The 16,750-nt window shown below is 61.3% G+C and overlaps 1 protein-coding gene across 1 annotated transcript in view; it reads left to right on the forward strand.

The window, feature by feature from the left end:
- Window positions 1-16,750, forward strand: part of MYO18A (myosin XVIIIA) — a 36,372-nt gene that overhangs the window by 18,433 nt on the left and 1,189 nt on the right. The window contains 31 exon segments of the mRNA XM_038158010.1: window positions 333-509; window positions 587-677; window positions 763-955; window positions 1,361-1,447; window positions 2,038-2,109; window positions 2,111-2,180; window positions 2,390-2,549; window positions 2,629-2,815; window positions 2,917-3,151; window positions 3,980-4,089; window positions 4,178-4,243; window positions 4,484-4,612; window positions 5,066-5,209; window positions 6,204-6,293; window positions 6,379-6,498; window positions 6,575-6,686; window positions 6,789-6,916; window positions 7,027-7,181; window positions 8,324-8,447; window positions 8,524-8,724; window positions 9,020-9,130; window positions 9,450-9,554; window positions 9,665-9,811; window positions 9,911-10,024; window positions 10,168-10,284; window positions 10,387-10,470; window positions 10,692-10,829; window positions 11,492-11,677; window positions 11,760-11,899; window positions 14,536-14,658; window positions 15,579-16,745. Of these exon segments, the coding sequence (XP_038013938.1) occupies window positions 333-509; window positions 587-677; window positions 763-955; window positions 1,361-1,447; window positions 2,038-2,109; window positions 2,111-2,180; window positions 2,390-2,549; window positions 2,629-2,815; window positions 2,917-3,151; window positions 3,980-4,089; window positions 4,178-4,243; window positions 4,484-4,612; window positions 5,066-5,209; window positions 6,204-6,293; window positions 6,379-6,498; window positions 6,575-6,686; window positions 6,789-6,916; window positions 7,027-7,181; window positions 8,324-8,447; window positions 8,524-8,724; window positions 9,020-9,130; window positions 9,450-9,554; window positions 9,665-9,811; window positions 9,911-10,024; window positions 10,168-10,284; window positions 10,387-10,470; window positions 10,692-10,829; window positions 11,492-11,677; window positions 11,760-11,899; window positions 14,536-14,658; window positions 15,579-16,737 (5,075 nt within the window). The 3' untranslated portion in view covers window positions 16,738-16,745.

A 16,750-nucleotide genomic window follows, 5' to 3' on the forward strand; every position in this document is an offset into this window, starting at 1 on the left:
TGCGGTGTGGCTGTGTCACCCAGCACGGACGTGACCCCATGTGTGGGGTGGTCAGAGCCTCAGAGGTCCCTGGGGAGTGGTGGCAGGGGGTCTGTGCTGCACAGCAGTGCGGCTCCAGGCTCAGCCTGCAGCAGCACAAAGCCATTCACCCCTATCTCCTCTTAGACCCCAAACATCTGTGTCTCCTCAAACCCCAAAACGTGTGCTCCCACTGTGCCCATCGTGCCTAACCTACTCTGTGGGTCCCTAAGATCATCCCAGGCCTGTTTGGAAACGCTCCCCATTTTTAGGGGTGTCCTGCCTGGCCCTGAACCCCCTTCTCCACTCTTCAGCTGGGAGGAAGCAGTTTGCACGGCACGAGTGGGCTCAGAAAGCCGCCTACCTGCTGGGCTGCAGCCTGGAGGAGCTCTCCTCTGCCATCTTCAAGCACCAGCCCAAGGGCACCCTGCAGCGCTCCACCTCCTTCCGGCAGGGCCCCGATGAGTCTCCCCTGGGGGACAGTGGCACAGGTAGGGTGAGGTATAGGGGGACAGCGGGTGGCCCCAGGGGGTGCTGGGCTGGGGACACTCAGGCTTGCTTTGGCCAGGTCCCAAGCTGACGGCGCTGGAGTGCCTGGAGGGCATGGCAGCTGGCTTGTACTCCGAGCTCTTCACACTCCTCATCTCCCTCCTCAACAGGTACGTGCTGGGGGGGCCAGCAGGAGAGCAGGGTGTGCCTGGCTGCAGCCACTGACCCCACTGTGTCCCTTTGTGCTCCCCCCAGGGCGCTGAAGTCGAGCCAGCACTCGGTGTGCTCTGTGACGGTGGTGGACACCCCTGGGGCACAGAACCCCAAGCTGGCGGGGCAAAGCCGGGGAGCCACCTTCGAGGAGCTGTGCCACAACTACGCCCAGGAGCGCCTGCAGCAGCTCTTCCACCAGCGCACCTTTGCCCGCGAGCTGGAGCGATACAAGGAGGTACCAGGGACACCAGAGCTGCCATTGCCTCCTCCACTCCTGCCCTCCCATACCCACATGAACAATCTCATTATTTCCTACCCAGTGGTCGCTGGACCAGTCCAGCCAAAGCGGCTCTGACACGATGCTCAGTGCCCAGGGCTGCTGTGCTGGCTGTGGAGCACATCTCAGGAGGGCTGGGCTGGGAGGTGGTGGAGTGGCTGTGGGTGGTGATGATGATGGTCACTGCTTCTTCTCCGTCTCAGCCCTGACAGCCCATGGGGACCCTTCCACGTGTCCTGATCCTACCTTAGAACTCTTCGTCACTCTAAACCCCATCAAGACCAGGACCCTGATGGGCTCACACTCCCTATCACTGCTACTCTGCAGTGTGAGTGCTCACCTGCCTCTGTTCCCCCTCACCAGGAGAACATAGAGCTCGCCCTGACTGATGCTGAGCCCAGCTCCTCTGGCTCCATCGCTGCTGTGGACCAGTCCTCACACCAGGCACTGGTAAGCACTTTCCACTCTTCCTTCCAGCCACATCATGGCAGAAGATGGGCAGCTTTTTGGCATTTTGGTGGTAGAGGGGAAGGAAAGGGGCTGTTGGCCATGAGAGCATGGGTGCAAGTGTGTGTTCAGCCCACATACTTAGTGCATCCCCCAGCACGGTTTTCCCCTCTTGTCCTAAGAGCTGCCTGTGCTGTGGGCGAGGGGGCCTGGAGATTTCTGGGGTGTTCCAGTTTTCAAAGTTCTCTGGTCCCTGGGATGCTCTGGTCCCCAAGGTGCTCAGGTTCCTAGTGTCCATGGGTCCCCAAGGTTCTCCAGTCCATAGGATCCTCCAGTCCCTGCTGGAGGAGACTGCTGGCACCACCCCTGTGCTGGGTTTCAGCCCAGCCCTGCATTTCCCACCTCAGTGAGATGTTCTGCCAGAGTGTCCCATGTGGGCCCTTTCCCTTCTGGGTCTCCACTAATCAGGAGCCCTCTCACGCAGTGTGAGGTTGCGTGCTCCCTGGGTGGCCCAGGTGGCCTGTGTCACCCCATGTCTCTGCCCTGGGGGACCCTGGTGTGCTGGGGTGGCTGCCAGCATGGTGACCCTGCAGGTTCGGTCTCTGGCCCGCACGGACGAGGCGCGGGGGCTGCTGTGGCTTCTGGAGGAGGAGGCTCTGCAGCCGGGGTGGCAACGAGGACACCTTACTGGAGCGGCTCTTCTCCTACTACGGCCCCCAGGAAGGGGGTAAAAAAGGTATGGAAGGGGGCCTGGAACCATGGGGATGTGTCCACTAGGCCAGAAACATCCTCTCTAGTGGAAGATGTCCCTGCCCATGGCAGGGGGTTGGAATGAGATGATCTTTAGGGTGCCTTCCAACCCAAGTCGTTCTGGGGTTCTGTGACGTGCCCCAGTGAAACACTGGTGCCCAGGGCTGTGCCCACTGGTGCTGTGTTTCCCTGCAGGGCACAACCCGCTGCTCCCCAGTGACAAACCCCGACACTTCCTCCTGGGACACAGCTCGGGGACCAACTGGGTGGAGTACGATGCTACGGGATGGCTCAACTACGTCAAGCACAACCCAGCTTCCCAAAACGCCTCTGTCCTGCTGCAGGAGTCCCAAAAGTGAGCAGGGTCCTGGGGTGGGAGCGTGGCAGGGAGGAGAGGTGACGCTGGGGGGTGACGTGTCCTCTGTGCCCTGCAGGAAGGTGATCAGCAGCCTGTTCGCCGGGCGCGGCGGGTCGGCGCTGGTGCTGTCGGGCTCGGTGGCGGGGCTGGAGGGGGGCTCCCAGCTGGCCCTGCGTCGGGCCACCAGCATGCGCAAGACCTTCACCACCGGCGTGGCTGCTGTCAAGAAGAAATCCCTCTGCATCCAGATCAAGCTGCAAGTGGTGAGTAAGGGGGTGCCAAGGGGGAGCCCCGCGTCTGGCTGGGGCACCTGGCTGGGGCACCGCCGCACGTCACCGCTCGCCCTGCTCTGCCACACCCACAGGACGCCCTCATCGACAGCATCAAGAAGTCCGAGCTCCACTTTGTGCACTGCTTCCTGCCCAAGGCGGGGGCCGGCGGGGACCCCCAGGCTGTGCTGTGCCGGCGGGTGAGCGGCAGCGAGCTGGAGCTGCCGGCGGAGCACTGCGAGGCCGGGCTGATGCAGCTGGACGTGCCCCTCCTGCGCGCCCAGCTCCGCGGCTCCCGCCTGCTCGACGCCCTCCGCATGTACCGCCAAGGTGAGCCCTGGCACCAGCACCAGGGGATGGACAACACCGAGATCCCGGCTGCGTCTTCTCACTGGAGAGCCAAAGACCCCCAGGAATCCCTTCAGCACATGCCCTTGCTCTGAACTCTGGAGCCTCTCCCCAGGGTGGTCCTGTCCCTGTTCCCCCTCCCCTGCTGGGCTGTTATCTGCACTGGGGACAGGCATGGCCTTAATTGGGTGTCTCCCCTGGTGCCGCTGGTTCCTGGCAGCAATCCCATTGGCATCCAGCCCCTGTCCCGCTGCAACGAGAGCCTCTGGGTTGTGCTCAGCAAAGCATTTATCGATACATTGGCTGGCCAGCCACCCGGCCGAGGGTTTATTGCTTGGAGGCTGGACCCTTCCTGCCATGATTGGGAATCGATGCCACCTGCACACCTCCTGGATCGATGGCCGTGGCCAGCCGCCCGTGCCGGGGTCAATGCTCCCATCAATACCTCATCGTTAATTAAGATATGGAGGCTCAGTGCTGGAGCCTGAAGCAGGAGTTGGCTGTGGCTCAGAGTGGAGCCAGAGCAGGACTTGCACAGGCAATATGTGTCGCTGTCCCTCCCCCTGAGGAGGGATCTGGCCGCTTTCTCCTCAGATCCCAGCCAAAACTGCTGGAGGAAGCAGCCAAGGAAAACCTCCTGGGGAGGCTGAGGGCGTTCCAGCTATGCCTGACCCCATGGGGAGCTTGTGTCACGTGGGGCAACCCCGTCAGCTCTCCCAAAACATGAACCCTGGCATGTCAGGGCACGTGGGGCTGTCCCTTGCCATCCCCTGGGCATCCACACAGCTCCACTCTCCCTTGCTTCCCCAGGTTACCCTGACCACATGGTGTTTGCGGAGTTCAGGCGGCGCTTTGATGTCCTGGCCCCACACCTGACCAAAAAGCACGGGCGCAACTACATCGTGGTGGATGAGAAGCGGGTACGTGCCCTGTGTCAGAGTCACTCCTGTGGTCTGGGGTCCCCTGCACCTCAAAGGGCTTGGCTCTGACACCTTTCTCTCCCTGCAGGCAGTGGAGGAGCTCCTGGAATCGCTGGACCTGGAGAAGAGCAGCTACCACATGGGCTTGAGCCGGGTATGGTGCCCGACATCACTGGGTGTGGGCAGGGCTGTGCGTCACGGCACGGTGGGACAGCAAAAGGGCAGCACTGTTCACTCCCACCCACGGCATTCCTCATGCCTGGGGAATAAAACCTCACGGTGGGACAGGGCCAGTGCCTGTGGAGGGGAGAGACACATCCCCACCAGCAGGAGGGTGGCACGGCGTGGCCGGAGGGATGCCGGCACCCATCGCTGTCCTGCTCCCCTCCCGCAGGTGTTTTTCCGGGCTGGATCACTGGCCAGGCTGGAGGAGCAGCGGGACACACAGACCAGCAGGAACATCACCCTTTTCCAGGCGGCGTGCAGGGGCTTCCTGGCACGGCAGCACTTCAAGAAGAGAAAGGTTCGTCCCAGTGACTCTCCCCTCCCCGCTCTGCTGCACAATTTCGCCTAAAATGGGCAGTGCAGCCTTTCTGCGCCTCCTGGGCCAGCACCTCCTCCTCCCGCCTCCCCCGGAGCCGTGGGGGGCCAGGGGGAACCGGGGGGCCAGGGGGAACCGGCAGGGAGGCTGCTGGGCATCGCCGCCGAAGGATGAAGCCACGCTTCAGCTCCTACTTTTATCATTAGAGAAGGTGTAAAATAGGCATCTTACAGTGCCTCATCTTCCCGGGATTAGCACTTAGAGGGGCTGGAGAGGATCAAACAGCAGATTTGCTGGTGCAATTAGCCCAAATGCTAGCGAAGGGAAGCATGCTGGGGTGCTGGCAGGGGTGCTGAGCACCCACACGCCCCGCTTTGCCCTGCTGGTGGCCCTGTACTGACCCCATACCCCGTGCTGACCCCGTGCCCTGCACAGATCCAGGATTTGGCCATCCGGTGCGTGCAGAAGAACATCAAGAAGAACAAAGGGGTGAAGGATTGGCCCTGGTGGAAGCTCTTCACCACGGTGCGACCCCTCATCGAGGTGCAGCTCACCGAGGACCAGATCCGCGGCAAAGACGTGGGTATCCATGCTGGGGGATGCTGGATGGAGCAGGGAGGGCTTGGGGAGCGTTGGCCCTGGGCAGGGCCCCACAGTGGGGTGGGATGCAGGACCCCACGGTGGGGTCACATGCAGAAGCTCATGGTGGGGTGGGATGCAGGATCCTGAAGTGGGGTGGGAAGCAAAACCCAGGGAGGGGTGGGATGCAGGATCCTGTGGTGGATTAGGATACAGGATCCCACAGTGGGTTGGGATGTGGGAGCCCATGATGGGGTGAGATGCAGGACCACATCTGCCCGCGCCCCGTCAGCGCCAGGCTCGAATTGCTCCCTAATTTGCGAATCAGCATGTCATTAGCATCCCGAGAGCCGGCTGTTGCTCGAGCCCAATTACAAGCGTGGAGAATGGAAATGAAACCGTGCGCCGAGAGGCAAACGCGGGGGCTCCGCTCGCACTGGCAACCAGACACTGGTGCACCTGGCGAGCACGGAGCTGCTGCCCGGCTCAGCTTTCACCCCGACCTGCTGGGGACAGGCACCTGGGTGGGGGCACCTGGGCAGGGGCACCCAGCCTGTGCTGGGGCCAGAGGAAGAGAGAGGAAGATGTTAGCAGCCAGACATGCTTCCACAGCACTGCCTGGTGGTCCCTGGGCATCCTGGTGGGCCCCCTCCCTCCCCACCTGGGCTGGGTGCATCCAAACCCTTCAGCAAGCTGCTGATGTGTGGATTTGCTCCCACCTCCTCTCGTGGGGGATGTGGGTACCCCTCTGCAGCTTTTCTGGGACTGCCTGGCATTTCGACACCATTTATGGGGTTGGAGTCTGCACGACTGGCGGAGAGGGTTGGGGAAAGTCCCTGCCCAGCCCTTGGCAGGGGAGAGCAGCCCCAGGGAGCCCCCACCCTGCTCATCCTGTGCTGGGGGAGTGCTGGGGAGGGGCAAAGAGCTGCCAGCCTCCTACCCGCCAGCCTCTTCCCTGCGCCTGCCCCCTCCCTCACCGCCCGCTCTGTTGCAGGAAGAGATCCAGCAGCTGAAGAGCAAACTTGAGAAGGTGGAGAAGGAGCGTAACGAGCTGCGGCTCAACAGCGACCGCCTGGAGAGCAGGGTAGGTCTTTGCAGCTTCTGGGACGGGGTACGGTGCCGTGCCAGCCTGCCCCAGCCCACAGTCCCATTCCCCCTGCCACCTCCAGATCACAGAACTGACGTCGGAGCTGACGGACGAGCGCAACACCGGCGAGTCGGCCTCCCAGCTGCTGGACGCTGAGACGGCCGAGAGGCTGCGGGCTGAGAAGGAGATGAAGGACCTGCAGGTAAGTGTGCCCCTCCCCGGCATCGCAGTGTCTCCTGTCCCCCTCAAGTGCTCACCATGGCCATGTCCCCTCCCAGGCCAAGTACGATGCCCTGAAGAAGCAGATGGAGTCGATGGAGATGGAGGTGATGGAGGCTCGGCTCATCCGGGCGGCCGAGCTCAATGGGGAGCTCGATGATGATGATTCCGGTACTGTCCTGCCTCCAGTGCTGGCTGCTGGCCCACTCTCCAGTGTCCCCTTCTCCCTGTACCACCCCCACAGCCCCTTGGTGACCACATTTCTCCGCACAGGGGGCGAATGGCGGCTGAAATACGAGCGAGCAGTGCGGGAGATCGACTTCACCAAGAAACGGCTGCAGCAGGAGCTGGAGGACAAGCTGGAGGTGGAGCAGCAGGGCAAGAGGCAGCTGGAGCGCAAGGTGAGTGGGGGCTCAGCTCTGGGGACTCCCTGGTCCCCTCAGCGTGGCTAGGACAGCAGGGACATGGTGGCATCCCAGAGCCCTCACTGCCTGCCTGCCTCTGCCCGCAGCTGGCGGACCTGCAGGCGGACAGCGAGGAGAGCCAGCGGGCGCTGCAGCAGCTGAAGAAGAAGTGCCAGCGCCTGGCTGCCGAGCTGCAGGACACCAAGCTGCACCTTGAGGGACAGCAGGGACGCAACCATGACCTGGAGAAGAAGCAACGGAGGTGGGGACAGTGCGCTGGCGGTGGGGGGACATGGGGGACACACCTCTGGCGAAGTGGCATTACCATTTTAGCAGGGATTTGGGCACCTCACCAGCTCGTACTTGGCCGAGGTGCCTCTGGCGGGATGGAGCTGCCCAAGTTGGATGTGTTTGTTGTGGGGGGGATCCCCATGCCCTTTTTGGGGGCCCTGAGCTGAGTGATCCCATCCACGTGGGGTTATGCCCCATGGCGGAGGCTGCTGGTGCCCTGCATCTCCACTCGGCACGCGCTGCCATCCCGTCCCCTCTCCCAGCCCCAAAGTTTGCTAACGTTATTAAGCAGCAGGGACGCTTTCATCTCATTATGGTAATGATCGCACACACAAATACAGCAAGAGAATCCAATCTAATTAATTTCAATTTCCGCGGATTGGAGTCTGTGCTAATGCAGCTGTTTATTACCCAGCGCAAGGAAAAATGGGGATTAGCTGCCGAGGTGTTTAACGCAGGTCACAAACTCAAGCGCAGGGTTGTTTTCCAAGCCCCAGAGGCAGTGATTTTGGAGCAAGCCCAGCTGATCCCATCCCAGGGGCACTGGAAGAAATTGCCACGTGGCTGCCTGGCTACAGGCTGTGCTGAGCACTCCTTCAACAGGGGCTTGTGTCCCGTCCAGGGGGTTGTGTGTCCCCTCTGGGGATGGGACTGGTGCCGTGTCATGTGGAGCTCCCACACTGGGATGCAGCTGTGGGAGCCGAGGTACCACAAGAGCCCATCTCTCCTAGAGACCCCTCCATGTCCTGCTTGTCAGTTTGGTGTCCCCAGCTGCTTTGGAGTAGCCAAGCCCCTGCTATTGGCAGCCACAGTCCCACGGGCACATGCTGGCCCTGGAGAGCAGCTGAGGTGCTGCTGGGGTTGGTGCTGCAGGTGCTGCACTCCCCTTTAGCATGGAGTGGAGGTGCCAGGAGGAGTGTCTGAGTGACTCCGTGCCACCATGCTGGCAATTAAACACTCATCAACAGTGTGTTTCAAACAAGCACTCAGCAGCACACCAGCCTTCCCAGTGCTTGCTGCTGAGGGAAGGGGAGGCTCAGTGCAGTGCCCCTGGCACAGGGCTGAGGATCAGTCCCCGGGGTGCTGAGTGCTCACCCCACTCTCCCCGTGCAGGTTTGACAGCGAGCTCTCGCAGGCGCACGAGGAGGCGCAGCGGGAACGGCTGCAGCGGGAGAAGCTGAGCCGAGAGAAGGATGTGCTGGTGGCCGAGGTCTTTGGCCTCAAGCAGCTGCTGGAGGTGAGCAGCCCCCGGACCCTCCCCAGCCTCCCAATCAGCGGGTACCCCGGGCTGATGGTGACCCTGTCTCTCACAGGACAGGGACTCGGACATCGCAGGGCTGACACAGAAGGTGGAGGCGCTGGAGGCAGAGCTGCAGGACATCTCCTCCCAGGAGTCAAAGGACGAAGCCTCCCTGGCCAAGGTGAAGAAACAGCTGAGGGACCTGGAGGCGAAGGTCAAAGACCAGGAGGAGGAACTGGATGAGCAGGCTGGGACCATCCAGATGCTGGAGCAGGTACGGCGGGGAGGGGCGAGGTTTCTGGGTGGGGTGGTTTCATGCAGGGCTGTTATTACCTGGGCCGGGCTTGCCTGGGAAGAGGAGGCGGTCGCCCTGAGCCCGGTGTCAGGCCAGGCATCGCCACGGCCGGCACGGCTCCTGGCCCTCTGTGCCATGGCCCGGCAGGTCACCATGGGGCGGGCAGCCCAGCTGGCCTCAGACCGGGGGGTTTTCAGGGTGAGTGGTGACTGGAAAACGGCATGGAGGGGTCCCCATGTCCCCTTTGCTCTGACCACATCCCCACCATTTGCAGGCGAAGCTGCGGCTGGAGATGGAGATGGAGCGGCTGCGGCAGACACATGCCAAGGAGGTGGAGAGCCGTGATGAGGAGGTGGAGGAGATCCGGCAGTCGTGCCAGAAGAAGGTAGGGCTCAGCTGTGTCCCCCTCTGCCCAGGAGGGCCTGGGATGCATCCCCATGCCCTGGCTGGGTACTGGGAGCTGCCAGCTGGGCACCGTCATGCAGCACCCGGCTCCCACGCAGCGACCACAGCCCGGCTCCACCGGCCCGGCGGGTCTGACCAGTCCTGCTGCTGCCCGGGCCAGCACACGCCAGGCTTTGTGCCTCTGGTTGCACAAACACCCAGCTGGGGTCACACGGTGTCTCCAGGCTGCGGGGACACGTGAGGAGGGGTCATGACCCCTCCCTGCTGCCCTGACTGGCTGCCCCCTGTCTGTCCCCCAGCTGAAGCAGATGGAGGTGCAGCTGGAGGAGGAGTATGAGGACAAGCAGAAGGTGCTGAGAGAGAAGCGGGAGCTGGAGAGCAAGTTATCTGCTGTCAGCGAGCAGGTGGGGTGAAGGGCACCTGGGCATCTGCCTGCTTTGGGGACCCTGAGGTGGCCGTGGTGGGGTGGACACCCCTCTGACATCGAATTGTGGCAAAATTTCCCCTGCCACAGGCCAACCAGAGAGACTTTGAGACGGAAAAGCGCCTGCGCCGGGACCTGAAGAGAACGAAGGCGCTGCTGGCTGATGCTCAGATCATGCTGGACCACCTGAAAAACAATGCACCCAGCAAGAGGGAGATCACCCAGCTCAAGAACCAGGTGTGCATCTAGACACTCCTCATACTGCAGGCTTCGAGGGACACAGGGTGTCCCTGTTCCCTGGCTGTATCCCTGTTCCACTGAGCTATATCCCTGCAGCTGGAAGAGTCAGAGTTCACCTGTGCAGCTGCTGTCAAGGCCCGCAAATCCATGGAGGTGGAGATCGAGGACCTCCACCTGCAGATCGATGACCTTGCCAAGGCCAAGGCAGCGGTGAGTGGGTTTGGGTTGTGATGAACCACGGTGGGGCCATGCCCCATTTGCACCCAGGGTGGCCCCACACGGTTTGGAGTGGGTTTTGGGGGTGAATGCCCCATTCTTGGGATGCAGTGGGAGTTACGTGTGTTTCCCTGCAGCTGGAGGAGCAGCTGAGCCGTCTGCAGCGGGAAAAGAATGAAGTGCAGAGCCGGCTGGAGGAGGACCAGGAGGACATGAATGAGCTGATGAAGAAGCACAAGGCAGCTGTGGCCCAGGTGAAGTGGGAGGAGCAGCTGCACCCACCCCACCCCCTCAAGATGTCCCTCTTGGAGCCAGTGCAGTGGGATCGCCACTGATGGCCCTGGTGTGTCCTGCAGGCATCCCGGGACCTGGCGCAGATGAATGACCTCCAGGCACAGCTGGAGGAGGTCAGCAAGGAAAAGCAGGAGCTGCAGGAGAAGGTGAGGATACACCCTGAGTGAAGCTAGGACAATGGGGGGCACCCAGAGACCTGCTGCCCACACCACGTGAGACTGCCCCGCACCATGGGGGTGCAGAGCAGTCTGGTGGGAAGCTCTCCATCAGGATGGGAGCAGCGTGGCCAGCAGCTCTCCTCCAGGACAGCGTGGCAGTGGGGGCAGGGTGATTGTGGTCGAGGCTGAGGCTGTGCCCTCTCCCGCAGCTGCAAGGTCTGCAGAGCCAGCTGGAGTTCCTGGAGCAATCCATGGTGGACAAGTCGCTGGTGAGCCGGCAGGAGGCCAAGATCCGTGAGCTGGAGACCAGGCTGGAGTTCGAGAGGACGCAAGTCAAGCGCCTGGAGGTAGTCACGGGGCTCTCCCTCTGCTCCAGCTGGGACAGGGGTGCAACAGGACCGTAACAAAGCCACCTGAGAGTTTTCTGAGTGCCTCCCCTCCCCACGACCCCCCACGCTGCAGCCCTCCCCCTCTGGCAGCCCATCCCAGTCTCCACAGGGAAGGCTCCCTGCAAGCACTGATAACAGTAATCCACCGCCCAGCCCGGCAAAGTGCTGCTCTTTCCCTGCATCGACTTAGGGAAATTATAGACTCCCCAGTCCCGCGAACGCAGCCTGTTTTATATTCTGCCTCCGCAGCTCTGCCGGGGAGCGCGGCAGCTTAGCTCTCCTCTTCATATTTTCCAAGCTATTATTTCCTTCTCCACTCTCTCTGCCGGGGCCATAAATATGCAGCGGCTGGCTCAGTGGCTGGAGGAGAACGGGAGCTATTTTTTCCCTACGTTACATGTTTTAATTACTTCACACACAGTTAAATCTATTTTTCCAATTCAACAAAGCCCTTGCTGTTGTTCTGCCCCTTCCCTGGCCCTGGGAGGAGGTGGTTTCTCCTCCATCTCCTTGTGTAAATTGATGGGAGGGGGATCCATCCTCGGTGGGTGTTGGGGTGAGGGTGGACCTGCGGGGTGAGAGGTCCATGGGGGGATTTGGGTGACCCCGCTGCTCGGCAGAGCCTGGCCACGCGGCTGAAGGAGAACATGGAGAAGCTGACGGAGGAGCGGGATCAGCGCGCAGCCGCCGAGAACCGGGAGAAGGAGCAGAACAAGCGGCTGCAGCGGCAGCTCCGTGATGTCAAGGAGGAGATGGGCGAGCTGGCCAAGAAGGAGGCAGAAGCCAGCCGCAAGAAGCACGAGCTGGTGAGGAACCCGGGACAGGGCAAGGCAGGGCACAAGGAGGTGTTCCCTGAGGAATGTGGCTCATCCCACTCCCTCCCCGTAGGAGATGGACCTGGAGAGCCTGGAAGCTGCCAACCAGAGCTTGCAGTCAGACCTGAAGCTGGCCTTCAAGCGCATCGGGGACCTGCAGGCGGCCATCGAGGACGAGATGGAGAGTGACAGCAATGAGGACCTCATCAACAGGTGAGAGCACCTGGGCCCTGCTGCCACGCGTCCCTGGGGGTCACCGCTTCCCCTTGCCACTTCAGAAATGCCACAGGGACCCCTTGGCTCTGCCTGGCCCTGGCAGGATGCTGTCTGTGCATCCATCCCTGCATTGTGCACACATGCATCTGTCCATGCACCCGTGTCTGTCCGTCCGTGCATCGGGCACCTGTGCACACAGGCATCAGTCTGTGCATCTGTGCATCGATCCTTCCGTCCACCCGCAGCCCCCATGAGCTTCAACCACTTGTGGAGGTGCCTGAAATGCATCCAGGATCCTGCCAGCTGGCTGGAAACAGCCCAGGGAGCCCCAGGAGCCAGGGCAGCACAAGCTGGCAGGAGGTTTGGGATGCTGGGATCCAGCCCAGCCCAGGATAGAATTATAGAATCATACAGTTGTTTAGGTTGGGAAAGACCTGTGAGATAATCGACTCCAGCCATTAACTCAGCACTGCCATTTTAGCACTAAATCATGTCCCCAAGTGCCATATCCACACATTTTTTTAATGTTTCCAGGCAATGACTCCACCACTTCCCTGGACAACCTGTTAAAATGCCTGACCACCCTTTTGGTGAAGAAATTTCCCCTAACATCCAATCTAAACCTCCCGTGGCACAACTTGAGGCCGTGTCCTCTTGTCGTATCGCTTTTTCCTTGGGAGCAGCGCCTGACCCCCCTGGCTACAACCTCCTTTCAGGAAGTTGTAGGGAGTGAAAAAGTCCCTCTTGATCCTCCTTTTCTCCACACTGAGACCCCCCCCCCCCCCAGCTCCCTCAGTTGCTTCTCATCAGATTTGTGCTCCAGACACTTCCTCAGCTCTGTTGCCTTTCTTTGGATAAGCTCCAGCACCCAGCCTGGGATGCTGGGCTCCAGCTGGGTGCAACCCCACTCCAGGGGCACAGGGCAGCCTCACCTCCCTCACCTCCCTCCCCTGACCCTTCCCCATAATTTAATTTGCCCACCCACTTGGTCTTTTTTGGGTTTTTTTCCTTTCATTTAATTTCTTTTCTGTTGTGTTTCTCCCCCCCTCCGACCCTGCCCCCTCCAACCCCTCCCAGTTTGCAGGACATGGTGGCAAAGTATCAGAAAAGAAAGAGTAAAATGTGAGGAGCATCTCTTTCCTTCCTCCCCTCCCCTAACCCCCACGTCACCCCCAGGGGCCGGGGTCCCGCATGCCACTGGCCCAGCTCTGCATGCCCTAACAGCACCCACGGCACGGCACGGCACGGCACAGCACATAACCACATCCCGTGCATGGGGACAGCATGAGCCCCTGGGATGGGGTGGGGGGTGATGCTCTGCCGTGGCTGATGACAAATGTGTCAGCACGGGGCAGCGATGGAGCCCTGCTGCCACTAATTAATACCCCATCCATGGTCGCCCCCACGACCTGCTTAACTAACGGCACGTCTGCCTGGACATAAACTGTGTTTGATGTGGAGCCTAATTCCACGGGGCAGAAAACCTTAGCTGCCCCCAGAGCTTGTTTTTGGGGGTTGTTGAGGGTTTTTTTTTGGTGTCATTCTGTGTTTTTTTGTTGGTGTTTTTTTTTTCCCCCAAGCCCAGCGTTGCCTGGATGTATTGCAGGGGAGGGAGATGCGCAGGATGGAGAGCGGCTCGTTGCTCTGAATTTAAAAAGAGAAGGATTCATATACAGGGTCTATCCAGGCTTGTCCCTTGTGCTGTTTGCTTTCATTCCCAGGCAGGGAATAAGCCCAAAACCAGGTGGATAAAAGGCCATTTGAGATCCTGTGATGCATCCCATCCCTTCCTTGGAGTGGCCTGGTGGGAGCGGGGTGGTGAGAGGGGACCACACCGCTTCAATTTCCGTATAGATCCCGACGGTGCTGCCATAACCCTAATGAAAGCAGTAAGCGGTGAGGTATTAAGAGAGATTTATTCAGGGACGCTTTTAACGTGGAGGAATGGATTTTGCAATGCAGACAGCACCTTCTTTCTAAAGGCAATCAATATGGTTACGAACGGCCGTTATAAATTAGATGGTTTAAGCCAGATAGGACTTTTTTTACGCCGGGACGTAAATCAGGGGCTCTCGGGCACGGCAGGGCTGTAAATCTGCCCGCTGTGCTCCCACGCCCGCCGTGCCTGAGCCGTTTCTGTTCCGCCTGCTAAACTCCTGTTTACCCGGGGCCATCAGCATTGCTCTTCCTCGCTGTAATTCTGCACTCGACGGCAGCCTATAAAATGAACCCACTTATTTCCTTCCCAGTCCCGGAGCTGGAAATCTCCTGCGTTTCTGGAGCTGTGTCCTGCCTGCTGCCCCAAAGCCAGGCCTTGCTGTCTCCAGCTCTGGAGCCAGGCAGTGACAGGAAGCTGTTGGGCAGAGGGTGCAGGAGTCCCTTGGGCAGCCACAGGGGTTTGGGGGTGCTTCAGGGAGCCCCTGGCTTGCAGGTTGAACTGTGTGTGTGCAGATTATGTCCCAGAGATGGAGCAGAACCATAGGACGGGGTTTCACCCATGCCAGGGTACACAGGCAGTGGGTGCTGGAGGGGTTCAGTGCCTTCCAGTGCACTTCCACCTGTCCAGCACCCAAAAACTCACTGCCCCTTGCTGACCTCTTGCTTTCTTCCACCCTGACCCGCTCCTCTGGCAGCGACGGAGACTCAGATGTGGACTCGGAGCTGGAGGAGCGCGTGGATGGGGTGAAGTCTTGGCTCTCCAAGAACAAAGGCTCCTCCAAAGCGCTCTCTGATGATGGCAGCCTGAAGGGCAGCAGGTGGGTGCAGGGCTAGGCATGGGGCTGGCGGGCAGAGGATGGGCTGAGCTGTGCTGGGACATGGATAGGGCTGGGTGGGTGCCCATGGGATGTGGCATTTGCTGCTGTGTTCCCACCTGGTGCTAGTGTGGTTGGCCAGGGAAGGATTAATGCTGACAAGCGGCTCAGTCTTCATTGGGGACACACATCCCCCCACCCAGGGGGACCTCCCTGGTCCCCCTTCCCTCATCCCACCATGGAGGCATATGGGGCATCCACAGCCCCTACCCCATCTGCCTCCCCAGGGCTTGCAGTGCTGGGCTTTAGCTCTGCGCAGAATTCCATCTTTCCAGGGCTGATTCCCTGCTTCATCCTGCCTCTGCAGCCCCACCCCATCTTTCCCCACACCTCTCAGAAAATGTTGGCAGAGGTGGAGAACGTGCCCAGGCGCACCCACGGCATGGGGCTGAGGCACACAGCCCCACTCCCCTTCCCCCTGTAAAACGCTTGCCTGCTGAGCGCAGATTGCTTTTATCCAAACCCAATTTCCTAGCAGGGCTCCAGGAGTCCCTGGGGACTCCCTCCCTCTGCCGAGCAGGGGGGAAAGATCTGAGCTGGTTTCTGTTAATTGGTTTAATTTATTCAGCGGTGCAGATGTAAAACATTTTGTTATTGGAGATAATTCCACCTTTTCTGAAGTCGGGAATCAAACGCAGCGGCTCCAGGTAGCCGACAATGAAATAAATTGAAGGCAACACTTTAAAGGGGGATCAAAGTGCTGGGCTAGAACAATTCCCCCATTTACATGACATTTTTTCCACGATGCCATTTCCCGCTGACGCAAATTGCCGAGGCCGCCTCGGCGGCCCCTCCTTCCCCCGCTCATCTCCGTGTCTCTCTTGTCTCCCCGGGGCGTGCGGGGCCGCGCTGCCGCGGCGCAGGTCAGCCCCGCCGGACGGCCCCGAGCCCGAGGAGCGCCCGGTGTCCGTGCTGAGCTCCCTCAGCTACAGGAAGCGGCCGGGCCTCAAGGACTCCATAGGCGGCCTCGGGGACGAGCAGACGCTGTTCAGCGCCCTGGGCGAGCGGCCGCCTTCCCCCGAGCGCCCTCCGCGCAGGGCGGCCCGCGGCGAGCCCCGGGACCGGGCGGCCGTCATCGCCCGCGCCTTCGCCGACGCCAGCGGCCGGGCTCGCCAAGGGCTGGACAAGCGGTGGTCCCTCTCGGCCACCGACGTAGAGAAAGCGTCTGTCGCCTCCGCCCCGGTGAGCCGCGTCTCCTCCGCCTCCTGGCGCGGGCTGGAGGACGGCGACGATGGGGACGAGGGGTGCTCGGTGCTGAGCTTCGCCCTCTCCAGCCCTGGCAGCCTGCGGAGCCGGCGCGGGGGCCCCGAGGGCCGCCCCGAATCGCGGCTCTCCCTGGCCCGCAGCCGCCTGGATGAGGCGGACGAGGGGGGCCGCGGGCAGCCCCTCTTGGGGCGCAGCTTCTCCGTGCCCCCACGGCCCCGCAGCGCGGCCTCCGAGGAGGAGGCTCCTGGGGACGCCCGTCCCGTGCGGCACCGCTCCTACCTCGACCCCGACCTGGAAGCCGCCATCCAAGAGGTGCTGAGCTACCGCCCGCTGCAGGCCAGGGGCTACTCCAGCCCCGACTCGGGGGATGACGGGCGCAGTGTCCGCAGCGTCCGCAGCGTCCGGAGCGCGGCCCCGCTGGGCGCCGCTGACCGCCCCTCCGGCAGCCTGCGCCGCTCCGCGTCCGCCCTCGACTTCTCCCGGCACGCTTGCCGGTGCCGCAGCAGCTCGGGCTCCTCCGAGGAAGAGGAGGAGCAGAAGAAGAAGAGCTCCAAGAAGCGTGCCAAGAAAAGCAAGAAGAAATCCAAGAAGAAGAAGAAGAAGCAGCAGTCGTCATCCGAGTCCAGTTCCTCCTCCGAGTCCTCCTCCGGCTCCACCAGCTCCTACCGCAGCACCTCCAGTGTCAAGAAGGGCCCGCGGGGGGCGGGGAGCGAGGAGCCGACACGTCCTGCCCGGGGCAAGAAGGAGGAGAAGCAGAGGAAAAAGCAGGTGGACAACCTGATGATGAAGTACCTGTACCGTCCCGAGAGCGACTGAGGCAGGAGGTGGG

Source organism: Motacilla alba, chromosome 19 (genome assembly GCF_015832195.1).
Source record: "Motacilla alba alba isolate MOTALB_02 chromosome 19, Motacilla_alba_V1.0_pri, whole genome shotgun sequence".
In the NCBI taxonomy this organism is placed as follows: Eukaryota; Metazoa; Chordata; class Aves; order Passeriformes; family Motacillidae; genus Motacilla; species Motacilla alba.